Source organism: Bos indicus x Bos taurus, chromosome 17, assembly GCF_003369695.1.
Source record: "Bos indicus x Bos taurus breed Angus x Brahman F1 hybrid chromosome 17, Bos_hybrid_MaternalHap_v2.0, whole genome shotgun sequence".
NCBI lineage: Eukaryota > Metazoa > Chordata > Mammalia > Artiodactyla > Bovidae > Bos > Bos indicus x Bos taurus.
In genome coordinates this window covers 8,713,926-8,732,795 of record NC_040092.1, presented here as the reverse complement: position 1 = coordinate 8,732,795, position 18,870 = coordinate 8,713,926, and the positions used below count along the sequence as shown (strand labels likewise).

General features: G+C 46.1%; 1 protein-coding gene across 1 annotated transcript in view; it reads left to right on the top strand.

The window, feature by feature from the left end:
* SVOP (SV2 related protein) overlaps window positions 1-18,870 on the top strand; it is a 73,177-nt gene that overhangs the window by 50,331 nt on the left and 3,976 nt on the right. The window contains exons 7-14 of the mRNA XM_027566494.1: window positions 981-1,044; window positions 2,419-2,544; window positions 4,500-4,628; window positions 5,689-5,762; window positions 9,626-9,702; window positions 14,917-15,024; window positions 16,288-16,399; window positions 17,340-17,421. Coding sequence (XP_027422295.1) covers window positions 981-1,044; window positions 2,419-2,544; window positions 4,500-4,628; window positions 5,689-5,762; window positions 9,626-9,702; window positions 14,917-15,024; window positions 16,288-16,399; window positions 17,340-17,421 — 772 coding nt within the window. The remainder of the gene's footprint in view (window positions 1-980; window positions 1,045-2,418; window positions 2,545-4,499; window positions 4,629-5,688; window positions 5,763-9,625; window positions 9,703-14,916; window positions 15,025-16,287; window positions 16,400-17,339; window positions 17,422-18,870) is intronic.

The following is an 18,870-nucleotide window of genomic DNA, read 5'->3' as shown; positions in this document are numbered from 1 at the left end:
CTTCTACTTGCTAATTTACTAGCTATGTGATCCTAGTCAAATAACAACTTATCTGACCGGCTTCCCTGGTAGCTCAGTAGGTAAAGAATCCACCTGCAATGCAGGAGACCCTGGTTCGATTCCTGGGTTGGGAAGATCCACTGGAGAAGGGGTAGGCTACCCACTTCAGTATTCTTGGGCTTCCCTGGTGGCTCAGCTGGTAAAGAATCTGCCCACAATGCAGGAGACCTGGGTTTGATCACTGGATTGGGAAGATCCCCTGGAGGATGCAACAGCTACCCACTCCAGTATTCTGGCCTGGAGAATTCCATGGACTATACAGTTGCAAAGAGTCTTCACTCACTCGACGCAGATACAGAGATGAAAATAGGAGCTAAAGATACACACACACACACACAGTGGGAATTATAATTACCTACCCTGTTGATTCTCCATGTTTGTCGTTTATTGAGTGAGATAATTCATGTAGGTCATCTAGGAAAACATTTGGCATATGGTAGGTCCTCAATAACAGGTAGCTATTATTAAGGAAAATATGGCCCATGAATATGGTGGAATATATGTGTGTAAGAGGATAAATGACATGGAAATACTATTAAAGTAGCTCAGAAATACTATTTATATATTCAATAAAAACAGGGCACAGAGATTTTCTTTTGGCCATGTGGCATGCAGGATCTTAGTCCCCTCACCAGGGACAGAACCCATGCCCCCGGCAGTGGAAGCATGGCGTCTAACCTACTGGACCGCCAAAGAAGTGCTGGGTTCAGTATTCTTATGGTCTCAGCTAGGGTTTCAAGCAGAGAGATGGAGAGATCAAAGAGAGAGAACACCAAAACAGGGAGAGACTTACTGAAATACACTGAGAAGTAAGACTAAATGACATTGACTTTTTCTTTGGCTGAAAAAATCCAGAAAACCACAGCAATCTGCCCACTCAGCCCTGACATTAATTCCCTCTCTCTCTTTTGCTTTCCCAGGGTCACACTGTATGCTGAGTTCCTTCCCATGAAAGCCAGAGCTAAGTGTATTTTGCTGATTGAGGTAAGGAGGACGGTCTGGGAGTCTGAAGAATACTTGGTCTCTGAGCAGCAGATTTCCTGTGTCTTGAGCCACAGGATGAAGAATGTGGAATTTAAGAAAAATGCAGTACTCGCGGATTAAAATGAATCAGTTATGCTGATTTCAACATGGTGGTTTGGCAATATGCATAAATTCCTCCAACAACAAGCAAAATCAGTCTGCCATTCCTGGAAAAAAAAAAAACTGGTGGCAGGCGGGTAGAACATCCTTCTTGAACTAGAAATGACTTTTATCTGAGAGTTGGTTTTGAATAGTGTAGCTTGAGTGGACCAAACCCCTGCCCTTCACCTGTCATCATTCATTACCTCTGTTTGTATCCAGACTCACTCGTGTCATATGTGAGATCCCCATTCACGGCCACCTCTGTGACCAGTAGACTGCCTTAAAAATCTCCTGGACCAGTCAGTCCCTCTCAAGCCCTCCCTCTGCCAGGGTCCTATGACCTGTTTTCCAACTACCATCTGGAAGCCCTCAGGACAAATTTGCAACTGCCTAATGGCCCTCCTCCATGCAGTGGTAATACTATTTGTCCCTGCTGGACACTGAGTCAGAATCCTTCCTAATCACCATGACCACAAGATAGTATTTTTTTTTCACATGATAGTATTGATCACACTGACCCCACTGCCCAACCGTCCTGACTGGTGGTGGTCAGCTGGTCCACACTGGTATGGATGAACCAGTTTAAATACTGAAATGCATCTGCTGCTGATCCTGAACCCTGAGTGGCCCTCATTGCCTGCTCCCTGTCCTTTCTGAGGACCTTCAGCTGAAGGGTGCAGCCAGCCCATGCCCATCCTGGTGGAATAAACACCCCGGTCTGTCTTTGCTCTCATCTCCTGTGGGGTTCCCCCATTGGCTGCACCCAATGTAAAGCCAGAGGACAGGGAATCTGTGGATGAGGTCCATACAAAGAGCAGGTGGAAAAGCATGGAGTGACTCAGAGAAGCAGACAGAAGATGTTCAGCTCCACGGGAGTGACAGTTCTGATAAAGGAGACCAGGGCACTCTTGGGCAAGGAAGGTGAATATCAGTAGACAAAAACCAATGTGTCCACTTCTCTGTTGGCCTCACACAATATTGATTTTTTTGATCTCCATAACTAGAGCTGCCACAGTGCACACTCCAGTGGGTGCCATGCAAATATTATAATGTGGGTGGCGTGGAGGCCCTGGCCCACCCATATGGACCACAGGAAAAGGGACGGCCATTCTTACCTTCCTGACCTCAAGGATCCTCTCACCCACATGGAGAACCTTGTCTACAGCGGCCCTGGAATTGCACACTGTGTGGACCAGAGCTGCACCGTGACTGACCCCCGTTCTCCCCTGCCAGGTGTTCTGGGCCATCGGGACAGTGTTCGAGGTCGTCCTGGCTGTGTTTGTGATGCCCAGCCTGGGCTGGCGCTGGCTGCTCATCCTCTCAGCTGTCCCACTCCTCCTCTTTGCGGTCCTGTGTTTTGTAGGTATCCTTTGAGGGACCTCAGCCTTTGCTTTTGGTCTCTTGCCATTCACTGTATTTCAGTGGGGAGGGTGTGGAGGAGGGCACCAAAGCCACTTTAAGATTATTTCTTTTGATCAGGAAATGAGACAAAGGAACAGGGCCAGGGGTAGGCCCGGTATAGGGCGTCAGGTTTCCTCCAGACAGACTCTGCTGGGATGTCCTTGAGGGAGATATCAAGGGGGTGGGAGATCTCTTGCCCCATCCCCCCATGCAGGATCTACACTTAAGGGGAGTGTGTTTGGAACAGCTCGTATTCTTCAGTTGCAAGTGACAAAACCCAATTCAACCCATATGATAGAATTTTAAATATCTGGCTTCAAGCATGGCTGGATGCTTCTGTAACAAGAAAAGCCTGCATATTCAGTAACTTAACACGCTAGGAGTTTATTTCTCATTCACAGAACAGTCCAGAATGGGTGCTTCTGTTTGACAAGTGTGATTCTGGGCCCAGCTTCCTTCTAGCTCGTAGCTCTGCTCTTGTGTAGGGCTTTGGAATCTTCCATTGTTGTTTAGTCACCAACTCACGTCCAACACTTTGCAACCCCATGGACTGTAGCCTGCCAGGCTCCTCCATCTATGGGATTTTCTGGGCAAAAATACTTGAGTGGGTTGCCTTTTCCTTCTCCAAGGGCTCTTCCTGACCCAGAGACAGAACCCATGTCTCCTGGGTGGATCCAACGGCAGGTGGATTCTTTACTGATGAGCCACCAGGGAAGCCTTTGGGATCTTCTACACATATCGGAGAAGGCAATGGCACCCCACTCCAGTACTTTTGCCTGGAAAATCCCATGGACGGAGGAGCCTGGTAGGCTGTAGTCCATGGGGTCGCTAGAGTCGGACACGACTGAGCAACTTCACTTTCACTTTTCACTTTCATGCATTGGAGAAGGAAATGGCAACCCACTCCAGTGTTCTTGCCTGGAGAATCCCAGGGATGGGGAAGCCTGGTGGGCTGCCGTCTATGGGGTCGCACAGTCGGACATGACTGAAGCGACTTAGCAGCAGCAGCACACATAGACTGAAGAAGGGCATAACTTGGCCAGGAATATTCTGCTTATACGCCATTGGTGAAAGCATGTCACATGGCCTTGCCTAGGTGCAAGAGGTGCTGGGAAATGTAGTTTCTGACTGGGTAGCCATATCTGAAGACAACTCTATACTATGGAAAGGGAAGCATGAATTTTAATCTCTGCTACATTCTCATTTTACTGATGAGGAAACTGAGGCCCAGAGAGGTTGATTGACTTGTCAAAAAACACAACTAATAAGTAACAGAAATCACTTGAACCAGATCTTCTGACTCCAAGTCTCATACACTCTTATTTCACAGATGACTGTTACTTTGTTTTATGGAGATACCTTTATCTAGTCACGTGAGGTTGGGACTCTATTAGGCCTAAAGGTATTTCTGGTTTCTTTCTATCTCTTAGATTGAGTTTTCAAGATGATGCTAAACACAGGTGAGGTGTAGTTTCTTGAGAGGTAGAGGTGATGATGATGGTGTTGAGAGAGGTGAAACTTTTTTTGGCAGCAGTCTTAATTCAGCCATCACCTGGAACTCAGAAGCACCAAATTATAGTCATAGCAACAACCACAGTGGCAGCTATATCAACCATTCCCAGCACTGTGCTGAGCACTTAGGATAATCCCATCTGATCCTCTCAACAATCCTAAGAGGGGGGATCTATTATTATCCCCATTTGATGGATGAGGAAATGGAGGCACAGAGAGGTCAAGTTATTGTTTAAAGTCACAAAGCCATTAAATCAATGGCAGCACTGGGACCTGAAGCCGGGCTTCTGGCCCCAGAGCCTCCAGCCTTAAGGACTTCACACACAGGTGAGAGCGTGTGGTTGGGACCAAGGGTTGTGTTCCGCTGCAACCGACCACATCTCTGTCTCCTGTCCCCATAGTGGCTGCCGGAGAGTGCGAGGTATGATGTGCTGTCCGGGAACCAGGAGAAGGCCATCGCCACCTTAAAGAGAATAGCCACGGAAAACGGAGCTCCCATGCCTCTGGGGAAACTCATCATTTCCAGACAGGTCAGTGCCAGGCGGACAGACCGCACCTGTTTCCATGCGAGCTGGGGAGCTTGTGTAGTGAGAGGGTGGGGCTGCAGTGGACAGGGCCCGCGAGGGGAATTTGGCAACTTCAATCTGTGTATTTTCATTGCCAAGTCTTAAAAGTGCCACCTGGAGCGTTTAGCCAGTGACTAGAGAAATGTCCTATAATGTCCCCTCATGGGTCCTGTAACTACTCTTGCTTCAATTTTATCTTTGAGCACCCAGGAAGTCTGATTAGCAGATGTGGTTGCTCGACAATAAAACCACATTAAGAAGTGTCGTGATAGACTTATATCCAGGGCACTACACCGCGCCCGTGTAGACGTCCTTAATGGACGGTGCATCGCTCCCCACGGCAATACCGTCAGGGAGTCCACCACAGTACAAGCAGCTGAGCACCTAACCTACCCCAGGTGCAAGGGGGGAAAAGGAGCAAGATTTGAAGGCTGCAGTCCCCGCCCTCAAGAATCAACCCTGCAGCTTATACAAACATCACAAATACCCTTAAGCAAACAACAAGAGCTTACGAGGAAATTATTTTTTAAAATAAAATTATATTTCTGATTGTTTCTATGTTGGGTGAAAAGAACTGAATGGAATTTCGCCAGCTCTAGAGGAAGTATTAGGCTGGGTCTGACAGCATGGAAGCCAAGGACATACCCCAGATTTGCTTTGGGAAGCACAGGGGTGGGGCAGGGGGGCCTCCCAAAGAGCCTGGGGGGCAGGAGGTTCATTTAGTTGCCTTTAGGGAGAGACTGCGTTCTCCCCACTCCCTTCTGTATGAAGATGCTCTGGATGGAGAAAGTATACAGTAATTTCCAATGTGTGTTGCAAAGTGAAAGTGACAAGACTGGATGTTCCAGTGGTGGGCTTCTCTCTGGAAAGGAGCGGCTGCCACAGGGGCCTCCCTGTGTTCCAGAGTACCTGGGAACGAGTATTTTTTTTGGGGGGTGGATATTTCCTTCTGGGGTAGGTACATGGCCACTGCCCACACATCTGCAGGGGAAGAGAGTAAATGGCATTCTTTGTCTTGAAACAGGAAGACCGAGGCAAAATGAGGGACCTTTTCACACCCCATTTTAGATGGACAACCTTGTTGCTGTGGTTTATATGGTAAGAGCTGTTTGTTCATGCCTGGGTCCCTCTCATCTGCACCCTGTTTGCGGTTTTGTTTGAACTCGATGCAGTGAAAACTCTTCCATCTTGGGCAACATTTGCAAAACTGAGCATCACTTTCCTGACCTCTGTGTTATTCAGGTATCCCCTGTACTCTTGTTTGCTTAGTCTTCTTTTATTTGACTCACTTTTTACTCTGCTAATTTTTTAAAAATTGAAGTATAGTTGACTTACAATGCTGTGTTAATTTCTGCTGTATAGCAAAGTGACTCAATTATACATATATATGTATACATTCTTTTAATATTCTTTTGATATATTTATACACATGTGTATACATGTATACATTCTTTTTATCTTCTTTTTGTTGTGGTTTATCCCAGGACACTGACTGTAATTGCCTGTGCTATACAGCAGGACAGATAAATGTCTTTTAAAAGGAAACTGTGTATAACTGCTTTAAGGAAAAACTGTAATTGCAGACCATAGACAGAAGTCGCTTTTAAAGATAAATATGGTCAGCCCTCCCTAGCCGCAGGCTTCACTCAAGGATTCAGCCAACTATAGATGAAAAGTAATAGAAAAAAAAAAATTCCAGGAAGTTCTAAAAAGCAAAACTTGAAATTGCTGTGCATTGGCAACTATTTACATAGCATTTACATTGTAGTTACAATCCTTTACACAGCACTTACATTGTATATGGTATTATAAGTAATCCAGAGATGATTTGAAGTATACAGGAGAATATGTGGGATTCCCAGGTGGCTCAGTGGTAAAGAGGCAATGCAGGAGTCCAGGGTTCGATCCCTGGGTCAGGAAGATCCCCTGGAGGAGGAAATGGCAACCCACTCCAGTATTCTTGCCTGAAAAATTCCATGGACAGAGGAGCCTGGTGGGCTATAGTCCATGGGCCTGCAAAGAGTCAGACGCCACTGCGCACGTACGCACACACACGTGTCGGTTATGTGCACACACGTGTAGGTTATGTGCACACACGTGTAGGTTATGTGCACACACGGCATCATTGTATATAATGGACTTGAGCATCCAAAGATTCTGGTGTCCGCAGGGGCCCCTGGAACCCATCCCCCACGGATCCTGAGGGATGACTATATGGTAAAAAGCAGCTAAATTGATGGTTTACCAAGGCGGGAGGCACGAAGCCTCTGTGCTTAAGAGACAGACAGAGAGGAGAGGTGTTAGGGACTTGTTAGCACATAAGTAAGACTGAGATATGATTAAAGAATCAAAAGGAAACTTAGGGGAATCTTTTTTTCACAAAGAGATTCTTTTGCTGTATCCAATCCACTCTCCATTTATATTACTCTTGCTGTATCCAGCCCACTCTCCATTTATATTACCTTGGGTACCACCCAGCACAGGGCCCATATTTTGGGAACCCCTGATTTGATCAACATGGGCATTCTCAGAACTTTCAATTTTTATCTAGTTCCAGTTTTTCTTAAATAACAACCATGGCATTGACTGGAGGGCATTTGTAGTGAGTACTCACCTTTCACCCCACAGCTAGTCAAATTTCAGCCATTCTCTCAACTCTTCCAACTGTGTAATTTCTACAGCGTTAACAGTGCAGAAAATTAGCCCGGGTGAGGCTTTGTGACCTGTTTTCACCAGTTCTCACTTTTCCTATTCACCTTTGAGCAGAGGTGCTAATGAGCAGGGGAGTGTCCTCAAAAAGGGCAGTTGCAGCGGAGTAGAGGGGTGGAGTGTAGCAGGGGGTGGGGGGAAAGCTTTGATGATATACAGCACCAGGTTCCAGCTCTGCCCTAATGTCCGCCAAGAACTGAATCAGCTCACCAAGGCTTTAACACCTGCTGTGTGCCCAGTCCACGTATGGAGCTGGCAGGATATTTTAAAAGGTGGGGAAACAGAATTGAGAGTATCTATCTTTGAGTGCATGTGATTCTGTTGGATGGACACTACTTAAATCCTAAGCAATTGATTACAGCCTAATTTTAGAATACTATAGAAATCACATTTGGGAGCACATATTGTAAGGCGAGGACATTGATCATCGGCTTCTGATAATGACTGAGCTCCCACGTAGCTATACTATAGGACACGATATTCTGACCCTACAGACTTGAGTACTCTGGTTCCTGGGACAGTTGGAATTTAACTGCATCATTCTGATCTGAAATGCCCATGAAGTCTGCAGACTCCATACTTGACTGGGCACAGAGCAGGTGTTTAATAAATGCTTGGTGAAGTGATTCCGTTGAACACAGAGACAGAGCTCTGTAGTTTCCTCACCCCTGCTATTCAAAAGTAGAGTATTCCACATTTGAGTCAGTTCTAATGACTATAATGCAGGAGACCTGGGTTCGATCCCTGGGTTGAGAAGATCCCCTGGGGAAGGGAACAGTATTCTGTCCTGGAGAATTCCATGGGGTCGCAAAGAGCTGGAGATGACTGAGTGAGTTTTATTTTCCCTTAATGAGATAGATGAACCTAGAACCTATTATACAGAGTGAAGTAAGTCAGAAAAAGAAAAACAAATATCATATACTAACGCGCATACACGGAATCTAGAAAGACGGTATTGATGAACCTATTTGTAGGGCAGCAGTGGGGATGCAGACATAGGGAATAGGCTTGTGGACACAGACTGGGGAAGGAGTGGGTGGGATGAATGGAGAGAGAACACGGAAACATATACGCTACCGTATGTAAGATGGGTGGCCAGTGGGAATTGGCCGTATGACCCAGGGAGTTCAAACTGGGGCTCTGTGACCACCTAGAGGGGTGGGATCGGGTGGGAGGCGGGAGGGAGGTTTAAGAGGGAGGGAGCATGTGTATACCTAAGGCTGATTCATGTTGATATATGGCAGAAACCAACACAATATTGTAAAGCAATTATCCTTCAATTAAAAATAAGTAAATTAAAATGTTACAAAAGTAGAGTGTTCCAATGAAAGCTCTCTCAGCTTGAATCTGAAAAGGAGTGTAGTTTTATGTATAACTGAATCACTTGGCTGCACAGCAGAAATTAATGCAACATTGTAAATCAACTATACTTCAGTAAAGTAATTTTTTTAAAAAGCTAATGGCAGCTTGATGCTGATGCTGAGCGTAGTTCTCGGGGAAGGAGCTTGGTGGCGCCACTGTCGCTGCTTGGGGCGAGAGTTGCCTCTATAAAATAAACACTGGATGCTATTTTTGCTTTCCCTCCTTTTTTGTAAAGTGAAAATCCTCTTGGGATATCTTTCGGTGAGCAAAAACAGGTACTAATATAGATTTCGTAAAAGTGACATAGCGAAGCAAGCTTTCAGAAAGTGGGGAATACCTATATTATTAAATATATCTCCCTTCTCTTCCCTATTCAGCTCAACCCAAAAGCTCTAACGTCTGTTGACATCTGTCAAAATGACTGTTTTCTACCAAATTTTGGTTTCCCCATCTTTCCCCCCCTCCTTTTGCCAGTTGAGTGAACAGCTTGGGGGTGGCTTGTTTGTGATATAATTCAGTTCTTTGGTGTTTTGAATTTTTTTTTTTTTTTGGCTGCGCTGTGCAGCATGTGGGATCTTAGTCCCCTGATCAGGGAGCAAACCCATGCCCCCTGCATTTATCTTAACCACTGGACTGCCAGGGAAGTCCCTATAATTCAATTTTCTTGATCTTTCAAAGGACACAGGATCACTTCCTTTTAGTCCATCAGTATGTTTTGTACCCGCCATCTTCTTGCTCAAGCAGTCCAGGAAAACCCCCAAAGGCCCAGTATGGCCTGAGCCCAAAGCCTAGTCTCTGCTGCTATAGGTGGAAGTCCTTCGCAATGGAATGGGAATAGGGGCTTGCATTTCTCCCATCATTTCTTATGCTTCTTGCTTGCTTCCTGGCAGGTTTTCCAATGCGTTTTCTTACTACGGATTAGTCCTGCTCACCACCGAGCTCTTCCAAGCAGGAGATGTCTGTAGCAGTGAGTATCACAGCCCTCTAGCAGTTCACACCCTCCACCCAACACACAAGGTCATACACACACTCCCAGCCCCGGTCCTGCCCTCACAGGGCCTGGCCTTGCACAGACTCCCGGAAGCAAGTTTCTGCAAAATCTGAATATGAAAGAGCTGGGTTGTGGTTTCTGAGATCTTCTGTAGAAACCTGGACAATCTTATCATGCTAGACATGACCTTAGAGCAGAATCCTATCTTACATCCCCTGAAGAGGTCCCTGAAGTCCATCCCTGAGTGTTACGGCCGTGACCCTGTGGACCCATCCTGTGTGTGTGTTAAGTCTGAGAACTAGGTTGGAGCTCAATCCTGGCTGCACAACAGAATCACCTGGGGGAGCTTTTAAACAAGGCCATGCCATTTAAACAATGCCTCAGGCAATTTAATCAGCATCTTTGGGGGTGTGGCCCAGGCCGGAGTCGGTTTTTAAAGCTCCCCAGGTGATTCTATTGTGGAGCTGGAGATGGGACCCACTGGACAAGAGGAATGAATAACAAGGAAAATCTATATATAGATGTCTGGGCTTTGAACTCAGGATGGGAGACAAAGGGATGGAGTTCTTGTCTGTTTGCAGGATTTGTCCAGTTATCTTTTTCAAATGACGCGTTCTTAATCTGAGTTAATTGTTTTGTTTGTTGGTATGAGAATTGGTATTATTAATGGGATAGCAGAGTCCCATCTTGCTGGGGGAGTGTGAGAGAGTCTTAAATGAATTGCCCTGAGGAAGCAGTTCAGTTATAAATTCGGGGTTTAGTATTGATTTAAGCCTAAATCCTTTGCGCCCGTGATGGAATACAAGTTCATGTGCCTGACTCACAGTGAAGCCAAACAAACCAAATCGCTGGAGTTTGGAGCAGAGAAAGGTGTGTTGCAAGGCCAGGCAAGGAGAATGGGTTGTTGACTCATGCTCAAAAATCCTGAACTCCCCGATGGTTTGGGGGGAGGTTTTATAGGCAGAATTTGGTGGTGGTGGAGGAGAGCTGCAGGTTGTGTGGCTTTCTTCTGATTGGTTGGTGGTAAGGTAACTGGGTTTGATTTAGGTCACACCTGAATGGTCTAGTGGTTTTCCCTACTTTCTTCAATTTCAGTCTGAATTTGGCAGTATCCAGGAGTTCATGATCTGAACCATAGTCAGCTCCTGGTCTTGTTTTTGTTGACTGTATAGAGCTTCTCCATCTTTGGCTGCAAAGAATATAATCAATCTGATTTCGGTGTTGACCATCTGGTGATGTCCATGTGTAGAGTCTTCTCTTGTGTTGTTGGAAGAGGGTGTTTGCTATGACCAGTGCATTTTCTTGGCAAAACTCTATTAGTCTTTGCCCTGCTTCATTCCATATTCCAAGGCCAAATTTGCCTGTTACTTCAGGTGTTTCTTGACTTCCTACTTTTGCATTCCAGTCCCCTATAATGAAAAGGACATCTTTTTTGGGTGTTAGTTCTAAAAGGTCTTGTAGGTCTTCATAGAACCATTCAACTTCAGCTTCTTCAGCGTTACTGGTTGGGGCATAGACTTGGATTACTGTGATATTGAATGGTTTGCCTTGGAAATGAACAGAGATCATTCTGTTGTTTTTGAGATTGCATCCAAGTACTGCATTTTGGACTCTTTTGTAGACCATGAGGGCTACTCCATTCCTTCTAAGGGATTCCTGCGCACAGTAGTAGATATAATGGTCATCTGAGTTAAATTCACCCATTCTGTTCCATTTTAGTTCCCTGATTCCTAGAACGTCAATGTTCACTCTTGCCATCTCCTGTTTGACCACTTACAATTTGCCTTGATTCATGGACCTAACATTCCAGGTTTCTATGCAATATTGCTCTTTACAGCATCGGACCTTGCTTCTATCACAGTCACATCCACAACTGGGTATTGTTTTTGCTTTGGCTTCATCCCTTCATTCTTTCTGGAGTTATTTCTCCACTGATCTCCAGTAGCATATTGGGCACCTACTGACCTGGGGAGTTCCTCTTTCAGTATCCTATCATTTTGCCTTTTCATACTGTTCATGGGGTTCTCAAGGCAAGAATACTGAAGTGGCTTGCCATTCCCTTCTCCAGTGGACCACATTCTGTCCTTATGATTATACAGTGGAAGTGAGAAATAGATTTAAGGGACTAGATCTGATAGAGTGCCGGGTGAACTATGGACGGAGGTTCGTGACATTGTACAGGAGACAGGGATCAGGACCATCCCCATGGAAAAGAAATGCAAAAAAGCAAAATGGCTGTCTGAGGAGGCCTTACAAATAGCTGTGAAAAGCAAAGGAGAAAAGGAAAGATATAAGCATCTGAATGCAGAGTTCCAAAGAAAAGCAAGAAGAGATAAGAAAGCCTTCCTCAGCGATCAGTGCAAAGAAATAGAGGAAAACAACAGAATGGGAAAGACTAGAGATCTCTTCAAGAAAATTAGAGATACCAAGGGAACATTTCATGCAAAGATGGGCTTGATAAAGGACAGAAATGGTATGGAGCTAACAGAAGCAGAAGATATTAAGAAGAGGTGGCAGGAATACACAGAAGAACTGTACAAAAAAGATCTTCATGACTAAGATAATCACGATGGTGTGATCACTCACCTAGAGCCAGACATCTGGAATGTGAAGTCAAGTGGGCCTTAGAAAGCATCACTACGAACAAAGCTAATAGAGGTGATGGAATTCCAGTTGAGCTATTTCAAATCCTGAAAGATGATGCTGTGAAAGTGCTGCACTCAATATGCCAGCAAATTTGAAAAACTCAACAGTGGCCACAGGACTGGAAAAGGTCCGTTTTCATTCCAGTCCCAAAGAAAGGCAATGCCAAAGAATGCTCAAACTACCACACAATCGCACTCATCTCACACGCTAGTAAAGTAATGCTCAAAATTCTCCAAGACAGGCTTCAGCAATACATGACCCATGAACTTCCGGATGTTCAAGCTGGTTTTAGAAAAGGCAGAGGAACCAGAGACCAAATTGCCAACATCCGCTGGATCATGGAAAAAGCAAGAGAGTTCCAGAAAAACATCTACTTCTGCTTCACTGACTATACTAAAGCCTTTGACTGTGTGGATCACAATAAACTGTGGAAAATTCTGAAAGAGATGGGAATACCAGACCACCTGACCTGCCTCTTGAGAAACCTATATGCAGGTCAGGAAGCAACAGTTAGAACTGGACATGGAACAACAGACTGGTTCCAAATAGGAAAAGGAGTACGTCAAGGCTGTATATTGTCACCCTGCTTATTTAACTTATATGCAGAGTACATCATGAGAAACGCTGGGCTGGAAGAAGCACAAGCTGGAATCAAGATTGCCGGGAGAAAGATCAATAACCTCAGATATGCAGATGACACCACCCTTATGGCAGAAAGTGAAGAGGATCTAAAAAGCCTCTTGATGAAAGTGAAAGTGGAGAGTGAAAAAGTTGGCTTAAAGCTCAACATTCAGAAGATGAAGATCATGGCATCTGGTCCTATCACTTCATGGGAAATAGATGGGGAAACAGTGGAAACAGTGTCAGACTTTATTTTTGGGGGCTCCAAAATCACTGCAGATGGTGACTGCAGCCATGAAATTAAAAGATGCTTACTCCTTGGAAGGAAAGTTATGACTAACCTAGATAGCATATTGAAAAGCAGAGACATTACTTTGCCAACAAAGGTCCGTGTAGTCAAGGCTATGGTTTTTCCAGTGGTCATGTATGGATGTGAGAGTTGGACTGTGAAGAAGGCTGAGTGCCAAAGAATTGATGCTTTTGAACTGTGGTGTTGGAGAAGACTGTTGAGAGTCCCTTGGACTGCAAGGAGATCCAACCAGTCCATTCTAAAGGAGCTCAGCCCTGGGATTTCTTTGGAAGGAATGATGCTAAAGCTGAAACTCCAGTCCTTTGGCCACCTCATGCGAAGAGTTGACTCATTGGAAAAGACTCTGATGTTGGGAGGGATTGGGGGCAGGAGAAGGGGACGACAGAGGATGAGATGGCTGGATGGCATCACTGACTCGATGGACGTGAGTCTGAGTGGACTCCGGGAGTTGTGATGGACAGGGAGGCCTGGTGTGCTGCGATTCATGGGGTTGCAAAGAGTCGGACACGACTGAGCGACTGAACTGAACTGAACTGAACTGAACTGAGGTAACTGGGTGATGTCCCAGGAATCTTGTGCTCAGTCTGGAGTTGCCACCCTCCTTCCGGGAGGGGACCTTAGTGCCTACAGAACTCAAAAGATGTTCTGATGTGTATTCCTTGAGAGAAACCAGGCTGCACAAGTGTGTCTTGACGACTCCTCCCTTGTTTCTGCAGCCCCTCCCTTCCCAGGTTAGCACAGTGTGTGGAGGCCTATAATCGATTGCATCACTGCCAGATGCAGCTTGCATTTTTGTGGACAAGAATCATTGGCATTAGTGTTAGTATTCTACCATGTGGAGTTGTGAAAGAGCTAAAGGATGTGAACGGTGAGGTGACCTGTAAGGATTCACAGGACAGGATGCTATGCCATTTCGAAGTCTTTAACTCTGTTTCCTGACAGATGACATGAGGGCAAAAAATCACACAAGGTAAGGGAGGTCAGGAGTGTGGGGCAGAGGAAGGGGCCATGGGTTATTCAGAGTTTTAAACGGGGTGGTCAAGATGGCCTCAGTGAGCAGGTGGGATTTAAAGGAAGACTTGAAAGAGGTGAGTAAATTAGCCAGGGTGTGTGCTAAGTCACTTCAGTTGTGTGCCCTGTGCTAACATGGACTGCAGCCCGCCAGGCTCCCCTGCCCACGGGATTTCTCAGGCAAGAATACTGGAGGGGGTTGCCATTTCCTCCTCCAGGGGATCTTCCCGACCCAGGGATTGAACCCACATCTCCTACATCTCCTGCACTGGCAGGTGGATTCTTTACAACTGTGCTGCCTGGGAAGCCCCAGTTCTGGTCTAAGCACATTCATATACACAGCCTGCTTCCAGCCTCTCAATCATTTTACCCCTGAGGGTTTATTAGCCCCCAGATTGTCAGGAAGCTGGGGCTTAAAGAGATGGAGCTCTGACACTGCTGGTGGGAGGGAGGCACCCTGAGTTGGTCTGAGTCCTGAGCCTGCGCACCTTCCCCAGCATCCCAGCCGAATCGTAACCCAAGGAACGAGACATGGGGAATGGGAGGACGCAATTCAACACTGTGGGTGCCTCTTCCTCTTTCTCTCTCTCTCCACCTCCCAGTTTCCAGCCGGAAGAAGGCAGTAGAGGCAAAGTGCAGCCTGGCCTGCGAGTACCTGAGTGAGGAGGACTACATGGACCTGCTGTGGACCACCCTGTCTGAGTTCCCAGGTGAGGGACCTGCACCGGGTGGGGCTGGGACAGTGCAGCCTGGGAACGTGGCTGTAACCTCATGCCAGCTGGAAGCAAATCCCATTTCTAAAAAAAGCCGGGGATTTGTTTTCAAACCGTAGCTACAAGTTGTCAAGAATGGTGAAGGGGCTGACATTTTACTGTATGCGTCACAGAAAGCAAAGGTGATCTATCTTTTTCCGTCATCTTTTTTTTTTTTTTGGCTGCACCTCACGGGATGTGGGATCTTAGTTCCCCAACCAGGGATTGAACATGAGCCCATGGCAGTAAAAGTGCTGAATTCTAACCACTGGACGACCAGGGATTGTCAGTCCTACACCAGTCTTACGGACATATGTCCACTTGTCACTAGGGAGGTCACTTCTGGCATAAAGTTAATTTTAAAAAGCTATAATCTTAATCCCTGCCCAAGATTCACAGATATACTTTGTAGGAGACATATAACCGACGTGATGAATTTGAGTAGGCTCTGGGAGTTGCTGATGGACAGGAAAGCCTGGCATGCTGCCATCCATGGGGTTGCAAAGAGTTGGACATGACTGAGCAACTGAACTGAACTGAACTGGAGACATATAATGCACTGCATTTTTTAAAAAATTTAAGCACCAGCTTTTTATTGTGCCTGTACACGCACTCTGAATTGTAGGCCATTCTCGCTTTATTAAAATATCATTATTTTAAAGCATTTCATCACAGTAATCACACACATGGAAAAAACAATTGTACTAGGGATTATAATGAAACCATAGTCTACTACCCTAGCGCCTCCCACCCCTCATTCAGTTTCCCAGGAGGAATCACTTTTGTTTCTGAATAATTCAATGCGTTTTAAAGCAGACTGTCGACGTCTAGGAACATTAATGACATTTACGGAAAGTACAGTTTTAAGTGATTGTTTTTACACTTTTGTAAGTCTTTTTATCATAATCAAATATTGATATAAAATAATTTCTGCCTATTCCATGTGGTTTGTGGGATCTTAGTTCCCCAGCCAGGGTTTGAACCCACACCCTCCACAGCAAAAGCACGAGTCCTAACCACTAGGCCTCCAGCGAATTCCCCATATATAATTTTTTGGCTCAAAAAAGAGAAGTGACATTGCATCACTTCGGCCATATTCTAGTCGTTAGAAGTGGGTCGTGAGGCCTAGCCCGCTCTCGAGGGGAGGGGAGTACAGCCCGGGAGGTGGGGGTCGCGGGGCCGGGTCGGACGCCGCCTCCCTGGCACCCTGCTCCCTTGCAGGTGTCCTGGTGACTCTCTGGATCATTGACCGCCTGGGCCGCAAGAAGACCATGGCCCTGTGTTTCGTCGTCTTCTCCTTTTGCAGCCTCCTGCTGTTTATCTGTGTTGGAAGGTAGGTCATGGCACCAGCTCTCTGTGGCCAGCTGGCTTATTTCTCAGCCGGTGGTCAGTGGCTCTTTGGACCTGCGGGCTGTGGATTACACCCTCTGGGGGTCATCTGAAAGATCCCTCCAACCCCTCACTAGGACTGAGTCTGTTGGCTGCCTCATAACTGCCCCCTGCTTAAAGCTGGGGCCTCTGATGGAGGTGAGGGTAGGAGGGCACTTTGGTCCAAAGTTTGCTCCGTCACCGTCACATTTAGACGTTTGACATCATCTCCCAGTGAGCGCATGCATTTAGCTGTTTAATTCATATATGGGTTTTAAGGGTTCATTTGTTCCATGGCACTATTACAAGGTCCTGTTTTATAATCTGCTTTTGCATTGCTCCATTTTTTCCATCTATCAAGAGCTTCCAAAGGTAGAACTGGCCTGTGCTGACCTTGGAAAGACCCCAGACCAACCTGCAGATGAGAGATCTGTGAACAGTCTGGAGATGTAGATTAGATCTGGGAATGCTGATATTCAAAGACATTGTGGGAACAGTGGAACAGGGGGTTGGGGATCAGGATTGTCCTCAAAATACTGAAGAGAAGTTACTATCTCTGGTTCAGCTGGTTCCTAGCTCAATTCCTGTCCCCACTAGGTCCTACCTGGACTTTGGATGATTTATATCACTTGTCCCCAACCTCACCCCCACCCTGGGCACCACTGATGTTTCCATCTCAGCCTGGAACTTTGGAGAATGATAAACTTATAAAAGCCGGCCTTCAGAGAGACCACTGGGGTGTGTGTCTGCATGCCTCCCTGAATGTGTGTTGGGTAAGGTGGGCTTTGCCAATTCCTAGGGCGTAAATTCTACCTGGGCAGAGAAGACTACTGAAAGAAACTGTCAGAAAAAAAAAAAAGTTAATACTTGCTCATCTGCTTTTTTTTTTTTTTTCCTCTTCCTAGAACTATGCTCACCCTGTTACTCTTCATTGCAAGAGCATTTATTTCTGGAGGCTTCCAAGCAGCCTACGTTTACACACCTGAGGTAGGAGGGTGGGAAGGGATGTCTGGGAGCAGTGGTGGGGAGGGGGCAGATGGAGGGGGAAGCTCTACTTCCAGAAACACGAAGCCTGGGCTCCTCTGACTGAAATTTGTCCTTGAGAAAGACTGAAAAAGCACACCACCCTCTAAAATATTGCCTGAACTTACACTCCATGTGACAGCGTGTCCGTTTTCCCACACTCAGGGATGATGGGTTATTTGTTTTATATTTATTTTATTTTATCTCACCTTATTTTAGATAGGGGCAAAGGGAGGGAAAGAAGAGTATGTATCAGATGCTGTGCTGAGAGAAGGACCCCCCTCCCCCAGCTCAGGTCTGCACAGCTCTCCAGAGCCCTCACTCTGAGTCATCATCCTAAGTCCTGATACCTCCACACCACCTTCCAGGCCCAGCACCAACCCTGCCTCCTCCAGGAAGCCCTCCAGGATATCCCCCCTCCCCTGACTTCATTTTACCCTCACTGCCTGTGCCCCGCTTTGGTATTTTTAGTCCTGCCACATGGCCTGTCCCCCAAGGAGACTCCTACTAAGGCTCCCTGTGGACAGGGCCTGGGTCTCCTTCGCTTTGACTCTCGTCTGGCCTAGTGTCCCCTCATCAGAGGCTTGTGGATTGATTACTGGAGGCTCGCAGAAGGGAATCAGGAGAAGGCTGCTGGGCCTGCAGGGATTGGGAGGCCCGGCGTCTACAATGGCAAATACCAGGGATCAGCAAACTACGGGCCATATCCAACCTGCTGCCTGTTCTTGTCTAGTCCAAGAGTTAAGAGTCGTTTTTATGTTTTTAAACAGTTGAATGCCAGATCAAAACGATATTTCTTGACATGTGAAAATTATATGGAATTCATGTGTCAGTGTTCATTAATAAAGCATTGTCAGAACAAGCCACAGCCCTTCCTGTACTGTTGTCCACAACTGCTTTTGTGTTATAGGAGCTGAGTAGTTGCTGGAGACCAGCTGGCCCCCAGAGCTCAGATTATTTACTCTCTGTCCCTTTAAGAAAAAGTTTGCTGACTCCTAGCTTAAGCTATTCCAGCTGGCTAGGCCCAAGGAAGAATTAGTTAAATGAAGGATGATTGATCCAAATGATAGAATTCTATGCAGCCATTAAAAATCACACACTGGAGAAGACCAAATATGGACATCAGAGATGTCCGCAGTCTTTTTCTACGAGGAAAAAGAAAAATCTTCAAAGTGGCATATACAGAAATAGCTAGTGGATAAAACTATATCCCCTCTAGGATTTGCCTTATCGTAATTTAGGAGGGAAAGGAAATGAATGTGATTGAAACTAACACAGGCAGGACTTTCCTGGCAGTCCAGGGGTTAAGACTCTGTGCTTCAAGTGCAGGGGCACAGGTTTGATCCCTGGTCTGGGAACTAAGAGCCCACATGCTGTGAAGTGTGGCCAAAAAATTTTTAAAAAGCAAAAACA